Below are 27,819 nucleotides of genomic sequence, written 5' to 3'. Positions count from 1 at the left end.
ATCCCTAGCAGCAGTTCAGTTCCTTATCTACACTTTTCACATTCCGGATGAGGGTGGAGGAGGATCAAACTCGCTTGGTAGGAGACATTCGGGGATGTCAGCCAAGGGGAGCTACCAGGAGCAGCGCCCTGATGCCATTTTGAAATGGACACAACAACATGATGAATAGAAAATGTAAGGAAACCATCCTGACTTGGGGCAGCCTAGGCTGGAAGTGGGGGCCTCTCCTTTGAAGCCTGTCTGTCATTCTCCCTGCTTGCCACCCAGCACAAATGTCCAAGGGGACTCTGCAATGGAGGAAGGGGGCTGAGCCCCTTCCCTGAGAGCCAAATCTTCACAAATTCCTTTTGACTATTGAATCTCCCCTCCTCCACTCCACAATGAGGCTCAGAGAGCTTAAAAATCTGCCGAAGGTCACCCAGTGAGTCAGGTACGGGTTTAACATGATTCAGTTGCCTGTTGAATAAGCTCAGAGATAAAGAGATCCCAGGGCATATATCAGATGAGTATGCTCAGCTCCCACCTTCCATCCTTGTCCGTCCACTTTGGGTGTTCCAGAAGTGAGTGCAACTCACATTTGTCCAAATGCATGAATTGCCACATAGCCCAGTCCCAAGTCAAATTAATGAGCTTCAGTGATAGCCACAGCCTTGGCTTATGGGTGTCTGACTCCTTTGTTAGCACAGACACCTGTGACCCACTTTACCATGCAGTACAGAACAGCCAGCCACACATCCTGCAAAGTCTGCAGAAACCCTGCAACAGGTGACTGCATAGAGACTTGCTCGGCTACAGCAATCTGTTAGCATTGGTCTAACATTTGCAGGGGCCTTGCCTACAAGGCTTTATTTTCTTAGCGTCCATGACTTAGAGACCTGACATCATCACGTGGCTGAGGTGAAACAGGCTGTTCCTTCTGCCCTGTGAGTCTTGCTGTGGAATGTTGAGCACTTTCATGCCTGGATGGCCTCACCTGTGCCAGGCAAGTGAGAGGAGGGATCCACTGGCCTCTAATTTATCCCTAATGTTTTGCAATCTCTTTAGAATCACAGGCCTCTTTGTGAATCTGATGGAAGCTCCAGCTCAGCTCTGTCCAGCAGAATTTTCTGCAATGATGGAAATGTTCTGTATCTGGGTATCTGGGCTGTTCGACATGGTAGACAAGCCACAGGTGGTTACTGAACATTTGACACAAGGCTAGTGTGACTAAGAAACTGAATTTTAAATTCTATTCAATTTTAGTTAATTTAAATGTAAATAGCCATATGTGGCTAATGGCTACTGTATTGGACAATACAGCTGTAGACCAGGGGAAAGTAAATTTTTTTCTGTAAAGGGTCAAAAATTAAGTATCTCATTGGCTTTGCATAGGGTCTCTGTCACAATAGCTCAACTCTGCAGTTGTAGTGCATGAAAACAGCCACCAAACACACGTCAACAAATGGGCATGGCTGTGTTCCAATAAAACTTTATTTACAAAAACAAGCTGCTGGCTAGAGTTGGCCAAGGCGATCTGAGTTTTCTAATGCCTGCTGTATATTCTCCTTAGAAAAAGATACACCCGCCCTCAGAATTTTTGTCTCTAATGTCATGGAGTTTACAAACCTCTCGTTGCCGAACTACAGACCCTGCTCATGATTTCCAGGCTACAGTGTCTGTTTTCACGGGACTCTGAATGTGCCCTCAGATCTGCTCTGCTTAATGAGAAGTGCTTGTGCCCCTAACAGGGCAGTGTGTTCAGGGACACCTTTTTCCTCAAGCCTCAGGGAAGCCAGGGCTTCAAAGATCGACCAGGACTGAGAAATGAGGGCACCACAAGAGTCTAGGGCCTGGCCAGGTCTCCCATGTGTCAGTCACTCCCAGCATCTCTGCTGGCACCTCTTCTAGTGTCCCTGACCCAGTCTCCCTTTCCCTGGCCCTGGGCCCCAAATGTAGTCAATTTCCCCAAGGCCAATCTATAGTGGAAGGAGCTAATGGCCAGAGAGACTTTAGGAAGCTTCTGAAGAGGCCTCTCTTCGTGAGGAGCTTGTTGCTCAAACTTGGAGAAAATTACTTTGGATTCAGGGCCAGGGTGAAGGTATAAATAGGATGACAAAAATCAGAGGTTTGATATTAGGAGGAACTTTTTTTTTTTTTTTTTTTTTTGAGACATAGTCTCGCTCTGTCACCCAGGCTGGAGTGCAGTGGGGTGATATCCATCTCCCAGGTTCAAGTAGTTTTCGTGCCTCAACCTCCCAAGTAGCTAGGATTACAGGTGTGCACCACCATGCCCAACTAATTTTTGTATTTTCAGCAAAGATGGGATTTTGTCATGTTGCCCAGGATGGTCTCGAACTCCTGGCCTCAAGTGATTCACTCGCCTCGTCCTCCCAAAGTGCTGGGATTACAAGTGTTAGCCACCACACCTGGCTGAGATCTGATCATTTTAGAAAAAGAAATTAGGTTATTTCAGGAATCCTCACTTTAAGGACAGGTCAGTCTTTGTCAGGAGCCCTCAGTTAAGGTGAAACAGAGTTATGTCAGAAGCCCTCAGCAAAAGGCAGGTAGACTTTCTCAGGAGCCTTCTGAGCAACCTTTAGTTAAAAATAATTGAGGCCTTCCCAGGAGCCCCAGTTGCTCAGGTTAAAGCATCAAACCATCTCCCCTATGCCTCTGCCACCAGGGGTGGTTTTTTGCTAAGGAGGCAGAACTTGTCCTCTTTATGCATTACACTCCTGGCCAAGACAGGGAGTATCTGTTTCTATATTGCTATAGCTTCATTCGAGAAAGCATCGCTTACTCTAAGTTCTTAAACAAAGGCAAAGGCAAAAAAAAAAAAATAGCTTTTGGATATCTGGCATGCTTTACTAGGGTATTATGTCATTACTGTTATTAATTATCATTAATAGTCTTAAAATACGCCTATTAATGATCTTAACACAAAATAACAGTGCAGGTCTTAGCCAAGAGCGACATAATTACCTATTAATGAGATGTAAATTTCCCAGGGAAATGACAGAGATCTAGAAGTACCACCTTCTGAACTAACATAATAAAGTTAATAATAATAATAGTGTATAATCTGAAGATATTAGTGTTAATTTGAATTCTAACACCATATTTAAACAGACTGAGAGAAGTACAAATTATTTGCATAGCGCGAACCAAAAGCCTCTAATCCATGCTATTAAGGAAAAATCGATTGTTCTTCTCTGAATGATATAAAACTAACTCTTGGCAGTCACTGTATGGTGTTTTCAGCCGCTTATTTTATTTCTTTTACTTAGAGTTTATATGTCTCTTATTTTCAAAAACAACCTGAGGTACCTTATACAATGAAGCCCAATATAAAACAGAATTAAAAAAATAAAAACACAACAAAACCCAGTTAAAGGGGACAGAGAATTAGATGTTACCAGGCCCTCAGGATAAACTACTGCACACGAGTTTTGATATCCATTCCCAGTTTCCTGGGAACCAAGAGGGACAATTTAAGTAACTGAGTTACTGGTTAGTAACCAGCCTTGTTAGGACAGGTGCAAGCTCTGGGTCTGAAGAACACTTCCCTGCATCTGTGAGTGATGCAGTCCTGCTTGTGGCTATTAGGACATCACATCTCGGGCTCCTATGGCCGATGAGGGAGGCACCTACCTTCATAGGTGGCATGGAAGCCTTGGGCACTGACTGCATAGTCACTGATGAGGCGCAGAGAGAGGGTGGTGGCTGCACTAACAATGGTGGCTGGCAGCTGAAAGCCTGTGAGCCTGAAAGACAAAGAAGTGGATTAGGGAGAATGACCCCCTTGGGAAACTACACATCCATGAAGCATTTATTGAGTGCCTGCTGGATACACAGTGCTGATCTAGGCACATAGAGGGTGTTCAAAGACAAAGTGATTCTCAGCAGAGGTGATGAAAACTAGCAGGTTTCTGCCCCAGAAACATGAGGAAGTGACTCCCCCAAAACCATGGTCTAATCCCCCACCTGGAGGCTTGCCTGCCTCCTTTGTGTTTCCTCTTTTCTCCTTTTCTGAAATTTTTTCCTGTCTCCTCTCTTTCTGGCTGAGGGCCTGTGAGGCTCTGGGTATAATTCCCCATGAGTTTACAACTAACAATTGCCAGTAGACAATATTTATTCACATAGTAAGGGAAATAGAGCCAACTCTAAGTAGAAGAATGAGGATGCTTCTTATCATAGACTTTATTCTTTCAAAGGAATGTCTACTGCTTTTATAGAAATAAGTGCCTATTAGTTTTTAAAGAAAGCAAAAAATAAGAAACCAACACAATCTGGAAATAATTATTCCTGACAGTTGACATACAAAGAGATGGTGGGATCAATAGATGGAATCATATTCAATGAAATAATTTCATACAAATGGGATCAAACTGTGCATGCTATTAAAATTAAAATGTTTAAACTTTCTTTCTGGAACTTAACTGAATAAAAGGAAACAGGTGTGAAGCTAAAGGAATTGTTGAACCTGAAATAATATACTTTTAGCACAAGATTATCATTTTTAAAGATTCCTCTAAGAGAAAAAGATACCACTGAACACTTGGGAATACATTTAGGAAAGACCTTGTCCACCGCTGGGTATCCATGCATGGTGACCCTCACAGGGACCCGATTGTGCACACAGGTTGTAGTGAGTCTCCTATATACCTTTGTCCTTAACCCCCTCTAAGCCTCAGCCTACCTTACCACATCCAGGTAGGAATCTAGGAGGAATTTCAAGGTTTAACTTTGTGCCCATTTTCAGGTAATTTGAAATATCCGTGGTTCTCCTGGATGCCTCTGTATACCTCCCACTGCTATACAATATCTTGACGCCCAGGATATCCACTGAAGGGCATAAGTATTGGGTTCAGACGAGTTAAATCAGACACTGGTAAACAGACACTGTGAAAACCCTTATGCTAGATGAAGCCCTTGCCCTTCCCACCATCCTAACCTTGTGGGATTCATGTTAACTCAGAATAGACTCAAGAAAAAGCAAAGAAAAAACGATCAAATTATGCAGCAGGTAACCAAATAGTTTCAAGGGCCTCTTCTCTTCAAATATAAACACATCCAGCAAAAGATCCCTACCTCACCCCATATTCATATACTCTCTCTCATAAAAAATATATACATAAAACAATGAAGTCATACATATTATAAGAAAACAAACTTTGTTTAATCATCTTATGCTGGGGAAAGGCCTTCTAAGCAAGACATGCAGAGGACTCCCTTTGCACCTACTTGCCTGTCAAACTTCCATGGGAGCTGTCCATGGCATGGATTTCTGACAGGTACTCCACCTGCCCACTAGCCACAGAGCTGGGTAAATAATCAATCACGACATACTATCCCTCATTTTTATTGACTGGTTCAGGGTATGGGGAAGAGGGAAGAGACCATACCACCCAAGCAGAGTCATTCTGAGTCCTTCTATGGGATATAATATACAGACTCTGAAAGCCTTTTATTTTTGGACCTTAAACTACTACAATATAAACTTGAGACTCCCAGCAGCCTTTTTATCATCACACAGAGACTATCTGCTTTAGAGAAAATGATATCGCCAGATAGATATAAATAAAAGCTAAGCAGTGGCAAGAGAAGAGAAACAGAACCCTGATGATGTATTTTTCAGATCCTTAATCCACACAGTGAGATCTATCTCTTCAATGCCCAGTTACATAAGCCAACATTCTATCTTTCTTTTTTTTCTTAAACTAGCTTGACTTGGTTTTCTATCTCTTGAAATTGAGTACTAATGAATACAACCAGAGGCCTTAAAGGAAAATACTGATTAGTAACTACATGAAAATTAAAAGCATGTATGTGTGACAAAAAACTGTAAAAGGTAATGAGAAAAGTGCAAACTGAAAAGTTATGAATATGTGACAGGAGGAGGATTTGTATTTACAACCTAGAAAAAGTACTTACAAATCAGTAAGAAAATGGAAAACAGTTAGGAGGAAAAGAGCAAACGATACAATACAAATTAACGATCCACCTAGTTAATATAAAAATGTGAAAACTGAAACCCCAAGACTCATTTTTCACCTATCTAGAGTTGGCAAGGGCTAAGGAAAACAGATCCTGCACTTAACAACAGGATAACAAGGAAATACTACAAATTATACACACGCATTTGACACATTAAATGAAATGGGCACAAACTTGAGAAGCCCAAACTACCATAAGTTTCCCAATATGAAACAGATCATTTGAATAGACCTATAACTATTGAGGAAATTGAATTAGTAATTTTAAAACTCCAAAAAAAGAAATATCTAGGCCTAGATGATTTCACTAGAGAATTCTACCAAACATGTAAAGAAGTATTAACACCAATTCTACTCTAATCTCTTCCAGAAAAGAAGAACGAACACTTCCAAACTCATATTATGAAACCAGTATTACCCTGATGCCAAGCCAAAGACAGTACAAATAAAGAAAAATGAAGATCAATATTTCACATGAATACAAGCACAAAAACCTTAACAAAATATTGGCAAGGAGGATTCAGCAATATATAAAAATATTTATAAACCATAACCAAGTGGGGTTGATTCTAAAGATGCAAGGCTAGTTCAACATTTGAAAAATCAATCAGTGTGATCTACCATATTAACAGGTTAAAGGCAGAAAAATCACATGACCACATCAACTGATGCAGAAAAAGTATTTGACACATTTCAACACCCATTTGCAATTAAACGAAAAAAAAATTCAGAAACCTACAAATAGAGCGTTAGTTTCTGAACTTGATAAAGAACATCTACAAACAAAACAAAACAAAACAAAACCAAAACAGTAGCTGATATCACACTTCATGGTGAAAGACTGAATGCTTTTCCGTTAAGATTGAGAACAAGGCAAGGATTCAACAACTCAGAAAATCAGCAAAGACATGGAAGAGACATTTCACCAAACAAGATATATGTATGGCAAATAAGCACAAGAAAAGATGTTCAACATCACTAGCCTTTAAGGAAATACAGGTTAAGACCATGAAGAAATACTACTACATACCCACTGGAACAGCTAAAATAAAACACTGTAGTCACGATATTCAATGCTGGTGATGATACAGGAAAACTGGATTCCTCATGCAATGCTGGTAGAAATGCAAAAACATGCAGCCACTCTGGAAAATAGTTTGGCAGTTTCTTTAAGAAAAAAAAAACCCACATACACTAACTATACAACTCAGCAATTTACTCCAGAGAAACGGAAACTTATATCCATTATGCAAAAAAATCTATGCATAATTGTTCACAGCAGCTTTATTCCTAATAGCCCAAACTGGAAACAACCAAAATGTCCTACAATATTAGGTGAATGACTAAATAAACTGGGGTACAGCCATACCATAGAATACTACTCAGCAATATAAAGGAATGGACTATGAATACATGTAGCAACTTGGGTGGACCTCAAAGTCATTAAGTCAAGAAAAAAGAGCTAATCTCAAAAGATCACATGCCATATGATTCACTTTATATAGCATTCTAGAGATGATAAAATTAAAGAGATAGAAAACAGATTAGTGCTTGCCAGAGATTAGGGATCGTAAGAGGAAGGGAAATGGGTATGACCATAAAGAGGTAGTATGAGGGAGATCTTTGGGTGATGGAATCATTCTGTGTCTTGATTGCAGTGATGGTTATGGGAATCTGCATGTGATAAAATGACATAGAAGTATACACACACATTGCACCAATGGCAGTTTCCTGGTTTTGAGAGTGTGCTATAGTTATATAAGATGTAACTATTTGGAGGAAACTGGGAGAAGGGTACATGGAACCTCTCCTGTGAATCTATTATTAATTCAAAAATAAAAAGTTTTATGAATGCAAATCTACCATATTGACTTCTGATTAGCCCCAGTCGAGAATGCCTCCTGATTCCTATTTTATTTACTGTTCCTAGCATAAGAACACATCAATCTTGATGTTATCATACAAATTATAGGCTATGACACATACATTCCCCTTGCCTGTTCTGGAGGCTGCTTTTCATTTCCTTGCTGGACACATACACCCTTTCCCTATGGTCCATAAGCCCTGGCTCCGGGGAGTAAGATTGCAGAGATCTATCTGCCTTGTGGCTACGCAAGACCATGCTTCTCTCTGTGAATTTCCCCAATGAAACACCCTTTACCAACAAAAAATTTAGTTTAATTTAATTTAAAATTTTAAAAAATTGTATCTATCGCTCATATTATATTGCTATTGGACAGTACCCCAGTCCTCCATTAGACCAGACATACAGTCAGTCTCCCTGGATTGGGCTTTGAGCTTTGTCTTTTCCAGGTCCCTCACTCCAGCTGCCTCTTGTCCACTCCAGCCTGTATTGCACCCTCCCTGCCCCCACCAGCAGCATTTGACTGTAGCCTTGCTGACTACCAGTACCAGAACTCAGGCCACAGGGTCCCCGTTAGCCTATTCCTTGGCTTCCTGTTGACTTGCCCACGCACCAGTTGCCCTTTCCTTCCTCCGAAATATTCATATCTTCAGTGACAGACTGACATCATCCCATTGGACCCTAAGGATTAAAATAGTAAATTGTCCCCAGCGAGGCCAGACCTATATCTGGCTCCCCAGGCCCCATCCTAGCAAGCTCTGGTTGCCTCTATCTCCAAGTGGGCCCAATTCACAGCAGGTGCAACTTGTCTCTCACCCATGTCTACCAGAATTACGCCCTTGGGTGCCCTTCCCAGACACTTAGCCTAGGGACCATCCTTTCCTTCAATTACATAGAGCCTCATGGAGGAATCTCAAATCTCACCACGGCTTCTCATATGAAGTCCTCTCTGAGAATGGCATTCCCCTCACTAAGCAGAAATGGTTGATTTTTATTCCCCCAAATTAGTTCCAGGATATTTTTGCATTGCTATTAAAAATTCCTAGACCCTAGTTTCTTGGTACTATATTGATGCAAGCTGTGAATAGCTAATGTACACTGTCAACAAACAATTACAGTTTTATCACTTACAATATATGGAATTGCAGCTTGCTAGGCATTTTCTCTAATCAGATATTTACCACTGCTCTGCTCTTTCCCAGGGTTGGTAGATAAATTCTAGCAGGGAGGATTCCTCAAAGGCGCTAGCTAAGGCTGGGGGAGGGGATGGGAAATTGAATCTCCCCAGCTAGCTACCTGAATCATCACTCCCCCACCCACTCATCTCTGAGATCTATTTTGGACACGCGGATGACCCCGCAGTTAGGAGGAGCTATGGTGTTGCGTGACGGAAGGAGCAAATAAAACTCGCAGACTTTCCCATCTTTTATTTGACAAGATTAAATACCATATTGAAAGGAGTGAGTTATCCTTTAATAGTGAAATCCAGACTTAGTAAAGAAATGTAGTAAAATGATGGCAAGGCAGGTGAGAGGCCCCTGTTGCTATCAGTTATCCTCTTTGCAGACTCTAAAATGCACAGAGAACAGCATTTTGCAAACAGGTGGCATAGCCTAACATGTAAAACAACACTCATCTTCTGCTTTACATCAGCCTTATTGTCTTCCCATTTTCTCCAGTGCCTTTTCTTTGTTTTTGCCTTCCTGCCAAAAGTAACCCAGAGTCTTGAAAACGGTATGGCCAGGACCCCATATACTCCTCATTTCTCAGCTCAGAATCTATCCACAGCCTCCCACTGTTCTTAGGATTAAAGCCAGAATCCCTTACGAGGTTCACGAAGCCTGCATGGCTTGGCCGTGATAGATTCTCTGCTCTCCTGCCTGGCCCCAGCCCCCCAGTCTTCTTTGGTCAAGGCCATCCCAAGGGCAAAGGAAGTGGTCAGCCCGAAGTGTAGGCAATAAAGGCATGAATTTCCTGTTGGGAATTTGAAATCAATAATAAAATGGACTTTAAAAGTTCACTTCTTATTACCATGCATCCATGTTCTAAATAACGTCCGTGATTAAATACTCTTCCCCCACTTTTCTCCCGCTCCCTTCCTTCGTACACCTCTGGTTTCAGTTCCTTCAATTTGCCATGCCCGGTCTTCAGGGTCTTTGCACACACTGTCTCCTATTTAGAACACTTTCTAACTCTTGGGATTTGTCTAATGAACTCTTTCTCACCATTCAAATCGTATCACGAGTGTCTCAACATTACTTCTAGAAAGGTGCATTCCTGACATCCCAGGTCAGCCTATGTTGCATGCTCAGAGGTCCCAGTGGAAGTCACTGGTACGGTTCACCTTGTATTTCCAGCTTTCCTTCTAGACACAGAGTGGAACAGCACCTCCCATCCCTGCTGAGGTCAGGCCTGGCCAAGACACCAGCTTGGCCAGGGAGATGCAGGTAGCAGTGAAGGTTGCTGTTGCCAGGAGGGAGGCTTGAACAGCCTGTGTACCTTGTGCTGAATTCCCTTCCCCTTATCCAAGGTCAGTGATCCTTGGCCTCTGTCGGTCACAGTCTCTGAGCAACTCCCCTAAGCAGAGAGCCCCTGCAAACCTTTTCTGAATCTGCAGCATGAGCAAGAAATAAACTTCTGGTGAGTTAAGCCATTTCAATTCGAGTGTTGTTTGCTACCACCATATTTTCAATTGTAGGTTTTGTTATTACCACTCAGGTATGGTGAGGCCAACAGATCAGAAGACATTGCCGCTGAAAAGATAACACACGGTTTCCTAGAGGAAGGGGCATACTACGCCAAGCAGAGCCACAAGCATGTGGGAAGCTCCAGGGTCAGTGACAAGGCAGAAGGAGCCTGGGAGAACATGGGCAAGAGCCTTTATTGTGGTTTTCCCAAGAAGGAATGGGCCAGATCAGGTAAGCAGCTGAGCAGGTTTAGGATTGCCTAGTTTAAATAATTTCAGAGGGTACCAGGGTATGTGCACCAGCCTTAGTTGTCTGATTTCTGGCCCTGGGTAACTAGGGCAGGGGGATAGTAGATAAACAATGAGATCTCAATAAAGGAGGTAAAAGGCCAGGCACGGTGGCTTACACCTGTAATCCCAACACTTTGGGAGGCCAAGGTGGGAGGATCACTTCAGCTCAGGAGTTCCAGATCAGCCAGAGCAACATGGTGAAACTCCATCTCTACAAAGAATTATAAAAAAAAAAAAAATTATCTGAATGTGTTGATTACTCAGCTAAACTTGTGGTCCCAGCTAGGCAGGGGGCTGAAGTGGTCCCAGCTATTCAGGAGGCTGAAGTGGGAGGATCACTTGAGCCTAGGAGTTCGAGGCTGCAGTGACCCATGATCGTACCACTGTGCTCTAGCCTGGGCAAAAAAGTGAGATCCTGACTCAAAAAAAAAAAAAAAGAAAAATTAAACAGAAATTTAAAAAAAAAAAAAAACAAAAAAAAACAATAAAAGACTTAGTTGTGCTCTACCCAACTGGGATAATCAGTTTGCATACGAAAGGCACACTTCGGGGACAGCTGTTTGCTATTTTAGGTGAACAAAGTCCCAAGATGTCAAAGTATCAGAAAATACAATTTAAAAACCATTGGTACACAGAGTGTAACCTGACCTATCCTAACTGATATCCCTTGTCTTTTCTTTACTAGCACTAACCGTAATTCCTAATTAGATGTTTATTGGGGTAAATAGTTTTCATTAAGGTCTCCCTGACTAGATGAAAGCACCACAAGAGCCATGGCTGAGTTTGTGTTGCTCACCTTGCATGTGTGTTTCTAAATGAATGGAGGAATGAATGACTGGCAGGCTATTCCGTGTTTCTAGGAGCAGCCACACAAACTAAGAAGCCTAAGATGTGTGGCTTCTTAGTTGCGTAAGAAGCCACACATCTTAGGTAACTCTGATGCTGGCAGTATGGACAACAGGAGGGAGAGACATCCAGACTTGGGCTAAGTAACACTTATTGATGTGGCAAATCCCCTTCATACCCATGAAATGAGGTGAGATATAAGGAAAAAGCAGACTGCTTTGAACACCTCCATTTCTTCCTAATCATCCCAGGAAAAATAAAAAGGTGGGAGCTTTTATTTTAAAGAGGGTATTAGGCTGCGTGCAGTAGCTTGTGCCTGTAATCCCAACATTTTGAGAGGACGAGGTGGGAGGATCACTTGAGGCCAGGAGTTCGAGACCACGCTAGTCAATATAGTGAGATCCTGTCTTTCCAAAAACTTTCAAGAATAGTTGGGCACGGTAGTGCTTGCCTGTAGTCCCAGCTACTCAGGAGTCTGAGGCAGAAGGATTGCTTGATCCCAGGAGTTTGAGGCTGCAGTGAGCTATGATCATGTCACTGCATTCCAGTCTGGGTGACAGAATGAGACCCTGTCTCAAAAATAAATAAATGGGGCATTTATTTATTTAAATAAGGAAGAGGGGACAGAAGAAAGTGCTGGACTGTACACAAAAGGACTCTCATTCTAAGCAGAAGGACTTGAACTCCCCCACCAGAATTTGGCTCGGATACAACTGAGTTTCCTGCCTTCAGGTGTCACTGAGGCCTTGAGCACATCAAATGGACTGAGACCTGAGGGTCTTCCTGGAATGCGGGGTCTATGTAAGACCTTGCTTAGGAGAATCCCAACAGTGGTTGAAGTGAAATTCTTCCCATTTATGCATGGGACTCAAAGTCAAATTGTTTTTAATGCAGGAATATGACATTTCTTCCACCCAAGTGAAGTGTCTGCAAATTTCTACCCATGGAAATAAAAGCTCATTTTCTTACTCCAGGAGTTAGTGCCCACGTTTGAGAACTTCAAGGCTCTCAAGTTGACCAACTACTCACTTCCTTGGGCTGGTGTCTCTTGGCTTTGATATGCCAGGCTTGCAGCAAGGAGACCCTAAAAGACCCCTCACTCTGTGGGATGAGGAACAGTTGAAGAAAGTGGGCACGTATAGTCTGGGGTCCAACAGAGTTGGCAAGGGGGAGGATGAGAACTGTCTCCACATCCCTGAGGGTCATGCTTGACACACCAATGTCCTCATGAAATGCTTGACAAGGAAGCAGGACCACAGGTCAGAGGCTCCAGAGAGACACACTTGGGCTCCATGCACAGAAGAACGCTGGCATTCACATCTGCCAGAGGTATGAGTGTGCCACCTCTCAAGTTCAAGCCAATTTTAATCCCTCAAATATTTACTGAGTGGCAACAGGTCTCAGATGCTGATCCTCAGGAAGGAGGAGGAACATACCAGGTTGAATCTTGGGCCAAGCTCATCAGAGACATGGCTTTGCTTTTGCCAGTCAGAGACCCAATGAGAAAGGCCATAATGAAATTCTGATCTCAACAAACTCCAACCTGGAATTATGGAGTCTATTAGTACATTGGGTTGACCTCATTACTGGAGTAAATGTAAGTCTTGATTCCTGCTTCATAGAAAAACATAGAAGACCAGGAAAGATGGAAGAATTAGGTTTTGTCCAAGTGTCTTCCAGGCACATGGAACTTTCTGGAACTGTCTGGAGTAGGGCAGCTGGCAAATCAAAACACTATCTGCCAAGCCTGTCAGTGTGATAAATGTTGCTTACACTTACTCTTCTATTCCCAAGGTCAAATTGGCTTGTCTTTTTTCATATCACTGTTTGACATGCTAACAGCTTTAAATGAGAAACATTCAGTAAAAGCCCAATTTGCTACATTACTGTTTATTCCTGGGTAATTCTATATTAGTTGGTATCTTTAAGATTGTCTCTGTGCTGCCCCAAGATCTGGAGAACCATGTGATAACCCCCCACTTTTCATAACTTTCTGAGGATGGAGGCAGAGCCCTGAGTCGTCCCTGAGTGAGTGTTGCTGGGGCTGGTTCCCTAGGCCTCAAGTGAAATAAGAGATCTGGATCAGTAAGAAGGACATAATGATCAGGAATGACAGAGATGGATGGCTCTCTGGGTGACATGGCCCAAGGCTTTGCCTTGCAAGACCTGGCCTGCCTTTCTTTCTACCTCAGTTCATGGCTCTCTCCCCTTTGGTCTTTCCCCCTCCACCCACGCTGGCTGCTGCTGCTGCTTTTTTTTTTTTTTTTTTTTTTTTTTTTTAAGATGGAGTCTCGCTCTGTCACCCAGGCTGGGGTGCAGTGGCGTGATCTCGGCTCACTGCAAGCTCTGCCTCTGGGGGTCATGCTATTCTCCTGCCTCAGCCTCCCAAGTAGCTGGGACTACAGGTGCCCACCACCACGCCTGGCTAATTTTTTTGTATTTTTAGTAGAGATGGGGTTTCACCGTGTTAGCCAGGATGCTCTCTATCTCCTGACCTTGTGATCTGCCCACCTCAGCCTCCCTAAGTGCTGAGATTACAGGTGTGAGCTGGCTTTTTATACTGTCCTTGAAGGTGCCACATCTCTTCCCATCTCAGGGCCTTTGCAGATGCTGTCCCTAGGACTCTGTGCCCAGATGTCTCCCTTAGCCATCCAGGCCGCCTCCATCTTACCTTCCCCCTAACCTTGCATTAGCTTTTCAGGGCTCACTTTCAGCATCAGTTCCTCTGGGAAAGAGTTTAGGGATCCCTGATGAATGTCCTCAGAGAACAGAGTACTTCTACTTTGTAACATTCATCCCGATGATCATGAATCGATTTTCTTATTGAATTGTTATATATCTGTCTTTCCTTCTTGATGGTAAGTCTCTTGGAGGCAAAGACTATCTATAACCTTTTCACTATATCACTAGTGCACAGCACATATTAGATGCAATATAGAGTGAATAAATAAAGGCTTTACTATGAGAAAGCAGACAGAAAAGGCCTGACTGCTATCCTTTGAAAGGCCCCCTTACAAGTATAATCCCTGTCTGGCATCTGGGAACCGGGGATGTCAGGAGGGTTCCCTCCATTTCCAGTACTTTCAGGAGAGGTCTAAACAATTTGTACAAACGTTATGGTTTATGCTGAACACCTGCTTTCCACCTGGGAGCCTAGAATTTTGGTATGTGTCAGGAAGAGGGGTCTAGGTAATCATCTCTGTGGGAAGACGCTGGGCAATGAGTCTCTGCTGAGCTTTCCTGGTTGGCAATATTTCCTATGTGTTGTCACAATTAGTTGCCGGGGGTTTGAAGCACGACCTGTGTTACTTTGCCAGAAGAGAACTCTTGGAAGCTTGTGCCTGGCTTCTCCCAGCCATCGCTCCAGGATGCACCTTTTCCCCTTGCTGACTTTGCTCTGTATCCTTTCACCATAATAAATCATAGCCATGGGTACAAATATATCCTGAATCCTGTGAGTCCTAATAAATCATGAGGGTGGTGATGAGGACCCCCCAATACAGAGGGTGACAAATTATTACAACCAGATTTTTCTGGAAAGCACCAAAACTAGGTTATTTTTCAAAGCATGTTTCTAGAGTGTTCACCAGTTAAACAGAATTGGGAGATGCTGGGTTAAACAAAGCAAGGATTTTTCAGAAAACACATAAAAAATAAAATGCAAAGGAAGACTTTTAACAAGCGAAGTCAATGTAAACCTTCAAGGTTGGAATAGATTATGTAACAGATCCCAAACCCATTATATTATAGCCCCTTTGATTCTTAAAGCATCCTGTGGGCTAGGGTTCTGTGGAACCCTCTCTGGGAAACAGTATGCCCAGAGAAGGCAGGTTGTGGAGCTGAGGCTGTTGCTGCAACAATCATGAGGCTGTTGCTATGTCAGCCATGATGCTGCTGACACTACCTGTGTCTTGAAAGTTCTGAAACCCAGAGTGACCAAAGGTCTGAAATGTGGTTCTGCGTTGCCCCAAGATCTAGAGAACCATGTGCTACGCCTCCACTTCCGAGGGTGATCTACGCATGTCTCTTCTTTGCAATATTAAAGAGCCCAATATAGAATTACCCAGGAATAAATAGTAATATAGCAAATTGGGCCTTTAATGAATGGTTCTCATTTAAGGCTGTTAGCACGTCAAACAGTGATATGAAAAAAGACATACCAATTGACCTTGGGAATAAAAGAGTAAACGTAAGCAACATTTATCACACTGACAGGCTTGGCAAATAGTGTTTTGATTTGCCAGCAGCCCTACTCCAGACAGCAGCCACTGGTTAGATACATAAACCATTAAGCTAAAAACAGAACTATCATTACAGGCATCATCTAGTAATTTGCAGGTAATTGATGGACATTAGTCATAATCACACACCACATCACACACACAGACACACACACACACCTACAAACACATGTTTTCACTGGTAATTCCCCTTTGCATTTTATCAAGAGCCTCTAAAACTGGGAAACTTGGAAAATCTAGGCTTTCTGTGCCTTTCTATATATACATCATAGACCCCTTTATTCTTAAAGCAACTTGTGGGCTGGGGTTCTGTGGAACTCTCTGGGAAAGGATATGCCCAGAGAAGGTAGATCATGGAGCTGAGGCTGTAGCTACATTAGCTATGAGACCACTGACACTCTCAGTCTTCAACACCCTGAAACCTAGAATGAGAGGAAGTCTAAAGAGATGATTCTTGTGCTGTCTCGAGATCTGGAGATCCTTGTAATAAACACCCATTTCTGAGGGTGATCTTGCATTAGCTAGATATCTGCTGAAAAAACCCAACTTACATCCAAAGGATCTTGTCTAAAATGTCCCTGCCTCTCCAGAAAACATCTACTGGCTCTGCAAATCTCTGCTTTCAGCTGCACATGTGTGTTTATTTTTGGAGGCTGGGATACCTGTCTTAAGTATGACTAGATGGGAGCAAAGCTAGGCCTCCAAATCTCCATATACAGTACACTTTCTAGGATGTGGACTCTCTTTAGGAGCAAGATCTGGAGTTATAGCAGACCCACCTGCTGAGGTCTAAAAATAGGGAAGAAGCACTACGTTCAGAATGCAAATCCTCTAAGCACACTCGCTCCGTCAAAACCCAGGGGTGTTTCCCATTGGACTGCAGCTTCTTCTGCAGCAGGGAGCACTCTCTTGATGTGCTCTACCCCAAAAGTTCCCAAATAATGTTGCACAGAATACTACCCAGTGTGATGTTAGTAGGTTTGCCTGAAAAAAATAAGTAATTTTGGGAAATGTACCATGGTTCCCAAACAGTGCACCATGGTGCCCCAGGGCATTGCAGTGAGTTTACAAGGGTAACCATGGAATATTTTAAACTTTCAAAGGAAATAGTGGCACTTAATATCTGCTGGACACACAAACTATTAGCTCAAGGTGGTTCACAGCTTCAATGTAAAGCTACCTTGCATTAGATGACATCATATCTTTGCAAAGCTTTGGTGGTTGGTGTGATGGGAAGTAGGGACCGTGTGTGAATCAGTGGGGAACAGCGTATGAAGGTGGTAGTGTCCAATCTAAGCCCAAGGTTTGAGAATGTTTGCAATGACCAACAAGGAAACACATACCATTAGCAATCAATTGTTATTTAACAATTATTTAAGGATGAAATAAAAATGTTTTTCTTTCAATTTATATTATCTTTTCAAACAGATACAGAGTTGTTGGGATATAAATACTTATTCAGTTATTTGGACCTAAACTGCTTAATAAGTGGAGCTAATAGGTATTTCTTTTACCCATGGTGCACCGTGGAAATGTTACTGAGACACTAATGGCACCTAAGAAACTTTGGGAACCTTTGCATTACTGTATGAAAAGCTTTGGAAAGTCCTGAGTAATAGATAGACAGTTGGATCCAGCAGGCCCCACACTTCTTGGTTCAGTACATGCATGAATAGCTTTATTTATGATATCAGTTGAGAAACTAAAATAGATGTTACCCATGATTTTTCTCTATGATCTGATAGGTTCACAAAAGAGATTAAAGGCTGGCATATTCCCACCGGTAACAATTACAAATTTTTCTCATCAATCATTCATTCAACAAATATTAATTGTATGCCCTATTAAAAGCTATGTACTATGCTTGGTTCTCGGGATAAAAATTCATAAGACATAGACTTGCTCTCGAGGGATTTACCCTCAAATGGAGGCATTTACATTAATTTATCTAGAAATCCAGCCAGTTCTCATCACCTTCATTACTACCATCCTGGAACAAGACACCACCATCTCTTGCCTCAATTACTGCAATAACATCCTAACCAGTCTTCTTACTTTCCTCCTAGTCCACCTAGCGATCCTCCTTAACACAGCAGCCTGTGTGATCATCTTAAGTAGGATCATGTCACTTCTCTGCTCAAAACCCTTCCAAAGGCATCCCACTCAATTTGGCATAAAAGCCAAATACAGCAATTAGGGGGCACCCAAGATGGCCGAATAGGAACAGCTCCAGCCTCCAGCTCCCAGCGTGAGTGACACAGGAGACGGGTGATTTCTGCATTTTCAACTGAGGTACTGGGTTCATCTCACTGGGGCGTGTTAGACAGTCAGTGCTGGTCAGTGGGTGCAGCCCAACCAGTGAGAGCTGAAGCAGGGCAAGGCATCACCTCACCTGGAAAGTGCAACAGGGAAGGGAATTCCTTTTCCTAGCCAAGGAAAACTGAGACACACAACACCTGGAAAATCAGGCAACTCCAACCCTAATACTGCGCTTTACCAAGAGTCTTAGCAAACAGCACACCAGGAGATTATATCCCATGCCTGGCCCAGAGGGTCCCACGCCCACGGAGCCCCCCTCATTGCTAGCACAGTAGTCTGAGATCTAACTGCAAGGTGGCAGCAAGGCTCGGGGAGGGGTGCCCGCCATTGCTGAGGCTTAAGTAGGTAAAGCCACCTGGAAGCTTGAACTGGGTGGATCCCACCACAGCTCAAGAAGGCCTGCCTGCCTCTATAGACTCCACCTCTGGGGACAGGGCACAGCTAAACAAAAAGCAGCAGAAACATCTGCAGATGTAAATGTCCCTGTCTGACAGCTTTGGAGAGAGCAGTGGTTCTCCCAGCACAGAGGTTGAGATCTGAGAACGGAGGTTGAGATCTGAGAATGGACAGACTGCCTGCTCAAGTGGGTCCCTGACCCACGAGTAACCTAACTGGGAGACATCCCCCACTAGCTGCAGACTGACACCTCACACCTCGCACAACTGGGTACACCTCTGAGACAAAGCTTCCAGAGCAAGAATCAGACAGCAAAACTCGCTGTTCAGCAATATTTTATCTTCTGCAGCCTCCGCTGCTGATACCCAGGCAAACAGGGTCTGGAGTGGACCTCCAGCAAAGTCCAACAGACCTGCAGCTGAGGGTCCTGACTGTTAGAAGGAAAACTAACAAACAGAAAGGACACCCACACCAAAACCCCATCAGTACATCACCATCATCAAAGACGGAAGGCAGATAAAACCACAAAGATGGGAGAAAAGCAGTGCAGAAAAGCTGGAAATTCAAAAAGTCAGAGGGGCCTCTCCCCCTCCAAAGGAATGCAGCTCATCACCAGCAACAGAACAAAGCTGGATGGAGAATGACTTTGATGACTTGAGAGAAGAAGGCTTCAGTCTTTCAAACCTCTCAGAGCTAAAGGAAGAACTATGTACCCAGCACAAAAGAAACTAAAAACCTTGAAAAAAGAAAGGAAGAATGGATAACTAGAATAACAAATGCAGAGAAGTCCATAAACGAACTGACAGAGACGAAAACCATGACACGAGAACTATGTGACAAATGCACAAGTTTCAGTAACTGACTCAATCAACTGGAAGAAAGATTATCAGTGATCGAAGATCAAATGAATGAAATGAAGCGAGAAGAGAAGTGCAGAGAAAAAGGAGTAAAAAGAAATGAACAAAGCCTCCAAGAAATATGGGATTATGTGAAAAGACCAAATCTATGTCTGATTGCTGTGCCTGAAAGGGACAGGAAGAATGGAACCAAGTTGGAAAACGCTCTGCAGGATATTATGCAGGAGAACTTCCCCAACCTAGCAAGGCAAGCCAACATTCAAATTCAGGAAATACAGAGAATGCCACAAAGATACTCCTTGAGAAGAGCAACTCCAAGACACATAATTGTCAGATTCACCAAAGTTGAAATGAAGGAAAAACTGTTAAGGGCAGTCAGAGAGAAAGGTCGGGTTACCCACAAAGGGAAGTCCATCAGACTAACAGCAGATCTCTCGGCAGAAACTCTACAAGCCAGAAGAGACTGGGGGCCAATATTCAACATTCTTAAAGAAAAGAATTTTCAACCCAGAATTTCATATCCAGCCAAACTACGCTTCAGAAGTGAAGGAGAAATAAAATCCTTTACAGACAAGCAAATGCTGAGAGATTTTGTTACCACCAGGCCTGCCCTACAAGAGATCCTGAAGGAAGCACTAACCATGGAAAGGAACAACCAGTACCAGCCACTGCAAAAACATGCCAAAATGTAAAGACCATCGATGCTAGGAAGAAACTGCATCAGCTAACGAGCAAAATAACCAGTTAATATCATAATGACAGGATCAAGTTCACACATAACAATATTAACCTTAAATGTAAATAGACTAAATGCTCCAATTAAAAGACACAGACTGGCAAATTGGATAAAGAGTCAAGACCCATCAGTGTGCTGTATTCAGAAGACCTATCTCACATGCAGAGACACACATAGGCTCAAAATAAAGGGATGGAGGAAGATCTACCAAGCAAATGGAAAACAAAAAAAAGGCAGGGGTTGCAATCCTAGTCTCTGATTAAACAGACTTTAAACCAACAAAGATCAAAAGAGACAAAGAAGGCCATTACATAATGGTATAGGGATCAATTCAACAAGAAGAGCTAACTATCCTAAATATATATGCACCCAATACAGGAGCACACAGATTCATAAAGCAAGTCCTTAGAGACTTACAAAGAGACTTAGACTCCCATACAGAAATAATGAGAGACTTTAACACACCCTTGTCAACATTTGACAGATCAGTGAGACAGGAAGTTAACAAGGATATCCAGGAATTAAACTCAGCTCTGCACCAAGCTGACCTAATAGGCATCTACAGAACTTTCCACCCCAAATCAACAGAATATACATTCTTCTCTGCACCACATCGCACTTATTCCAAAATTGACCACATAGTTGGAAGTAAAACACTCCTCAGCAAATGTAAAAGAACAGAAATGATAACAAATTGTCTCTCAGAACACAGGGCAATCAAACTAGAACTTGGGACTAAGAAACTCAATCAAAACCACTCAACTACATGGAAACTGAATAACCTGCTCCTGAATGACTACTGGGTACATAACGAAATGAAGGCAGAAATAAAGATGTTCTTTGAAACCAATGAGAATAAAGATACAACATACCAGAATCTCTGGTACACATTTAAAGCAGTGTGTAGAGGGAAATGTATAGCACTAAATGCCCACAAGAGAAAGCAGGAAAGATCTAAAATTGACACCCTAACATCACAGTTAAAAGAACTAGAAAAGCAAGAGCAAACACATTCAAAAGCTAGCAGAAGGTAAGAAATAACTAAGATCAGAGCAGAACTGAAGGAGATAGAAACAGAAAAAACCCTCCAAAAAATCAATGAATCCAGGAGCTGGTTTTTTGAAGAGATCAACAAAATTGATAGACTGGTAGCAAGACTAATAAAGGAGAAAAGAGAGAAGAATCAAATAGATGCAATAATAAGTGATAAAGGGGATATCACCACTGACCCCACAGAAATACAAACTACCATCAGAGAATACTATAAACACCTCTACGCAAAAAAACTAGAAAATCTAGAAGAAATGGATAAATTCCTGGACACATACACTCTCCAAATACTAAACCAGGAAGAAGTTGAATCCCTGAATAGACCAATAACAGGCTCTGAAATTAATAGCCTACCAACCAAAAAGAGTCCAGGACCAGGTGGAATCACAGCCAAATTCTACCAGAGGTATAAGGAGGAGCTGGTACCATTCCTTCTGAAACTATTCCAATCAACAGAAAAAGAGGGAATCCTCCCTAACTCATTTTATGAGGCTAACATCATACTGATACCAAAGCCTGGCAGAGACACAACAAAAAAAGAGAATTTTAGACCAATATCCCTGAGGAACATCGACGCAACAATCCTCAATAAAATACTGGCAAACCAAATTCAGCAGCACATCAAAAAGCTTATCCACCATGATGAAGTGGGCTTCATCCCTGGGATGCAAGGCTGGTTCAACATATGCAAATCAATAAACATAATCCAGCATATAAACAGAACCAAAGACAAAAACCACATGATTATCTCAATAGATGCAGAAAAGGCCTTTGACAAAATTCAACAGCCCTTCATGCTAAAAACTCTCAATAAATTCGGTATTGATGGAACGTATTTCAAAATAATAAGAGCTATTTATGACAAACCCACAGCCAATATCATACTGAATGGGTAAAAACTGGAAGCATTCCCTTTGAAAACTGGCACAAGACAGGGATGTCCTTTCTCACCACTCCTATTCAACATAGTGTTGGAAGTTCTGGCCAGGGCAATCAGGCAAGAGAAAGAAATAAAGGGTATTCAATTAGGAAAAGAAGAAGTCAAACTGTCTCTGTTTGCAGATGACATGATTGTACATTTAGAAAACCCCATCATCTCAGCCCAAAATCTCCTTAAGCTGATAAGCAACTTCAGCAAAGTCTCAGGATACAAAATCAATGTGCGAAAATCACAAGCATTCTTACACACCAATAACAGACAGAGAGCCAAATCATGAGTGAAGTCCCATTCACAATTGCTTCAAAGAGAATAAAATACCTAGGAATCCAACTTACAAGGGATGTGAAGGACCTCTTCAAGGAGAACTACAAACCACTGCTCAGTGAAATAAAACAGGACACAAACAAGTGGAAGAACATTCCATGCTCATGGATAGGAAGAATCAATATCGTGAAAATGGCCATACTGCCCAAGGTAATTTATAGATTCAACGCCAACCCCATTAAGCTACCAATGACTTTCTTCACAGAATTAGAAAAAACTGCTTTAAAGTTCATATGGAACCAAAAAAGAATCCACATTGCCAAGACAATCCTAAGCCAAAAGAACAAAGCTGGAGGCATGATGCTACCTGACTTCAAACTATACTACAAGGCTACAGTAACCAAAACAGCATGGTACTGGTACCAAAACATAGATATAGACCAATGGAACAGAATAGAGTCCTCAGAAATAATACCACATATCTACAGTCATCTGATCTTTGACAAACCTGACAAAAACAAGAAATGGGGAAAGGATTCCCTATTTAATAAATGGTGCTGGGAAAATTGGCTAGCCATGAGTAGAAAGCTGAAACTGGATCCTTTCCTTACTCCTTATATGGAAAATCAATTCAAGATGGATTAGAGACTTATATGTTAGAACTAAAACCATAAAAACCCTAGAAGAAAACCTAGGTAATACCATTCAGGACATAGGCATGGGCAAGGACTTCATGTCTAAAACACCAAAAGCAATGGCAACAAAAGCCAAAATTGACAAATGGGATCTAATTAAACTAAAGAGTTTCTGCACAGCAAAAGAAACTACCATCAGAGTGAACAGGCAGCCTACATAATGGGAGAAAACTTTTGCAATCTACTCACATGACAAAGGGCTAATATCCAGAATCTACAAAGAACTCAAACAAATTTACAACAAAAAACAACCCCATCAAAAACTGGGCAAAGGATATGAACAGACACTTCTCAAAAGAAGACATTTATAAAGCCAACAGACACATGAAAAAATGCTCATCATCACTTGCCATCAGGGAAATGCAAATCAAAATCACAATGAGATACCATCTTACACCAGTTAGAATGGTAATCATTAAAAAGTCAGGAAACAGGTGCTGGAGAGGATGGGGAGAAATAGGAACACTTTTATACTGTTGGTGGGACTGTAAACTAGTTCAACCATTATGGAAAACAGGGTGGAGATTCCTCAAGGATCTAGAACTAGAAATACCATTTGACCCACCCATCCCATTACTGGGTATATACCCAAAGGATTATAAATCATGCTGCTATAAAGACACATGCACACGTATGTTTATTGCAGCACTATTCACAATAGCAAAGACTTGGAATCAACCCAAATGTCCATGGATTAAGAAAATGTGGCACATATACACCATGGAATACTATGTAGCCATAAGAAAGGATGAGTTCGTGTCCTTCGTAGAGACATGGATGCAGCTGGAAACCATCATTCTCAGCAAACTATCACAAGAACAGAAAACCAAACACCGCATGTTCTCACTCATAGGTGGGAATTGAACAATGAGATCGCCTGGACATAGGAAGGGGAACATCACACATTGGGGCCTACTGTGGGGAGGGGGGAGGAATAGCATTAGGAGATACATCTAATGTAAATGATGAGTTAATGGGTGCAGCACACCAACATGGCACATTTATACATATGTAAAACCTGCGGTACATGTTGTGCACATGTACCCTAGAACTTAAAAGTATAATAAAAAATAAAAATTTAAAATAAATAAACACAGCAATTAAAAACAAATAGCCAAAGTCTTCATAATGGTCTAAAGTCCCTGGGGAATCCTCTGCTGCCACTACCTGTTCCCACTCCATCACCACCCTCCTTATCACCAACTACCTCCCCCTGCTCACTCACTATAACCATAAGGGCCACTTGCTGTTCCTAAAACACACCTAGCAAGTTCTGCCTCAGGGCCTTTACACCTACTCTTCTCTCAGTTTCCTCCAGCTACCTCATCTCTTCCCCCAGATGTGTATGGCTTGTTCCTTCATCTTCTGCAGGTCTTCGTTCACATACTCTTTACACCAAGGCTTTGATGACTACTCTATTTAAAATTGCAACCCTCCTCCCCTCCTGTCCCATTTCCTGATTCCTGATTCCCCTTGTCCTGCATTTCTCCTAACACTTACCATAATCTGACTTCCTATATATTTGATCACTCCTTATTTATTAAGTCTACTTTTTCCCACCAGTGTGTGAATTCCACGAGGGCAGGGATTTCTATCCATTTAGTTCACTTATCTAACCCTAGCATTGAGAACAGTGCCAGATACCCCATAGGAGGTAATTAATTTTATTATTATTGAACACAGTTACAATGCAAAATAGTAAGTGCAGTGATAAGGATGCATCCAAGGAATCTGATACACCAGTCTGAGCAGATCTAAAAAGATAAATTGTTAGCCAATCATCCAAAGGGCATGGCGGTCTGTGGTAGGATACGGAGGTCATCTTAAACAAAGAGGATGGTACAAGCAGAGGAAAGACAAAACACAACTTTACATGTAATTTATAGAATCGTTCCCCAACTAATGACAGGAGAACAAATGGATACAAACAGATGTTCCTCCTTCACTTGTTTGCCATGACTGCTTAATTACCAGGCTCCCCAAGAGAGGGGATTTTTCTGGAGGCTGCCCAACCTTCTAGCAGATGCAGACTTCATTTACTTCCACAGAAGCCTGAAAACCCCTGAGCCAGCTTGGTCTTCCATGACAGAGACTGAAGCATCCAACACCATGTGTCAGGAGGTTGGCAAGGATGGAAATGGGGAAGGAAGCTTTGAGGAAGAGAGGTCGTCATGTTCCATAAGCCTGCCTCCTACTTCATGGCCAACGCCTTCTGGCGGTGGCTGTGCAGCAGCTGATGATAATGATGATGTTTGTTATTAACCCGTGCACAGGTGCTACCTTCCATATCCACCTCCCCTAAATCAGGCTTAGTGACATCACCCATTTAGGAATGGAAACTGCTCTCTGTCAAGGCAGTCCTTAAAGTTCGGACCACCCTAGGAGGTTTGATGGAACAGCTGAGATTTACCCAGGCCCTCAGATGGTGCCAGGCTAGGACTGGCATCATCTGGAAGATCTCTGCATTTTTTGTTCCTCGTGTATCAGACAGACACAGACAACAACAATTGTAAAAATATCAGTGAATGGCCAGCAGATTCTCCATCCTGAGGGCTTTGTGCCCACCTACCACCTTAGACAGCTGCTGGGGCCAACCTGGGGAGGGAGCAGGTGGAGCCTCTGAGAATTCTAAGAAGGCTCAAGATGCTGAACATGCCTGCAAGAGGATGGAGAAGATGGGCAGAGAGAATGGGAGTCCTCTCCTTACCTGCTCTGTACCACAATGCCCTTCCTGTTGGCCGCCAGAGCCGGTTTTGAGCACTGCACCTGGTTTGAAAGATTACATCTCCATTTAAAGACAGCACTTTACAGAGTGCTACAGGCAGCACCTGTGCACACGTTAACACCAAACATCATCATTATTATCAGCTGCTGCACAGCCACCGCCAGAAGGTGTTGGCCATGAAATGGGAGAATATCAGGCCCTGTCTTTGTGAACTAGATAGAAATGCTTGTTGGCCCACTTGGAGGGCAGGGTCAGGCACCAGGACACCATGCCCATTGTTTCCAATACTCCAGGGAACCAGGATAAACAGGGGCTTCCAGAATCATCGTCTCCAGAACCATGGTTCCTTCTCCAGAAGAAACTGTGGAGAGACACTTCTCAGCAAGAGGGGTTCCGGGGGTTTTGCTCAGGCTGGGATTGCAGGGTATGCTGAGCCCACAGCTGTGCAGTGTGAAACGTGATTACCCAAGCCCAGGTCACAGGTTGTGAACAGTGGAGGGTCAACCTGAATTATATCCAAACCATTGATATTTGCAGCTAATAGTAAAGAGGCTTTGCCTGTGGGCCTCATCTGTAAATAAGAGAGGGAGGAGCCACAGGGGCAGTAAGAGCTTGGTCACTGGAGAGTTTTTGCAGGTGGTTCAGGGACTTTCTCAGGCCCTACTTCCCAGCGTCTGATGTGAACCTGTAACTCTGCTTCAGCTTCTAGGATTTTTCAGGGTCACTATGTTGCACATCTTTCAGGAGCATCGTTCATATTACAGTAGATGACCCTGGATTCTGAACTGTTGCCTTATCCCTGAATTCTGCTTTTCTGCCTAGACCCTTAGGATAATTTTCAGCTGGAATTTGGAACTGGGTTTTGACCCCCCAACCCCAGATGCCATCTTTTGAATCACTTTTAGTGACACACTCTGTAAAACAGGGACTTGCTCACCCGTAAGATCCAATCCAAGTGTATAGAGAGTGAGATGCCACAAAAGAAGACACGAAACCCTGAAGACAGTGGCGAGATTTAAGGGACTGACATGTGAAAACAATTGAGGTATCACTTCCCAATAAGGTTCCATTGATTGCACCTCGTCATACTCTGCCAGTTGCTCTGCTTTATTTTTCTCATAACATTTACCACTACCTGAATGGCTTATGTAATGGACTGAGTGCTTGCGTGCTCCCAAAGTTTATATGTTGAAGCCCTGAACCTCAATGTATTGGTATTTGGAGATGGGATCTTTGGGAGGTAATTAGGATTAGATGAGGTCATGAGGATGGGACTTCCATCATGAGTGTAGTGCCCTTATGAGAAGAGATACCTTTCTCTGCCTCTCTTGCGGACTCTCTCTGCAATGTGAAGATGCAGTGAGAATGCAGCCATCTGCAAGCCAGAATAAAACCTCACAAGAATCATGCCATTTTGGCACACTGATCTTGCATTTTAGCCTCCAGGACAGTTAGAAAATAAATTTCTATTATTTAAGCCACCCAGTCTATGAGTATTTTGTGATGGCAACCCAAAGAGACCAAAACAGATTTTGGTACCAGAAGTGGGGTTCCCAATATGGTACCCTTCCCTGGGGTGATAAGCCAACTACCCTGGTGGCAGTTTGATAACACTGGGCTGCTTCCATTGCAGAAGGGGAAGTGTTTTGTTCTTACTGTAATAGACAGTTGTTTTGGATATGAATTTGCCTTCCCTGTATGCAATGCTTCTGCCAAAACTACCATCCTTGGACTTACATAATGCCTTATCCACTGTCATGGTATTCCACACTGTGCTGCTTCTGACCAATAAACTCACTTTATAGCCAAAGAAGTGTGGTAGTGGGCTCATGCTCATGGGATTCACTGGTCCTACCATGTAAGCCCTCCATCCTGAAGCAGCTGGCTTGGTAAAACAGTGAAATGGCCTTTCGAAGACTCAATTACAATGCCAG

General features: G+C 42.6%; 1 protein-coding gene across 7 annotated transcripts in view; it reads right to left on the bottom strand.

The window, feature by feature from the left end:
• CSMD2 (CUB and Sushi multiple domains 2) overlaps positions 1–27,819 on the bottom strand; it is a 654,890-nt gene that overhangs the window by 522,336 nt on the left and 104,735 nt on the right. For all 7 annotated transcript variants that reach the window (XM_037996751.2, XM_007979489.3, XM_073007520.1 and 4 more), the window contains exon 3: positions 3,631–3,743. In XM_037996751.2, the coding sequence (XP_037852679.2) occupies positions 3,631–3,743 (113 nt within the window). The remainder of the gene's footprint in view (positions 1–3,630; positions 3,744–27,819) is intronic.

The sequence above is a fragment of the Chlorocebus sabaeus genome, chromosome 20 (assembly GCF_047675955.1).
Source record: "Chlorocebus sabaeus isolate Y175 chromosome 20, mChlSab1.0.hap1, whole genome shotgun sequence".
Lineage (NCBI taxonomy): Eukaryota > Metazoa > Chordata > Mammalia > Primates > Cercopithecidae > Chlorocebus > Chlorocebus sabaeus.
Note: the sequence above shows the minus strand (reverse complement) of the source record. Positions and strands in the feature narration are given on the sequence as shown.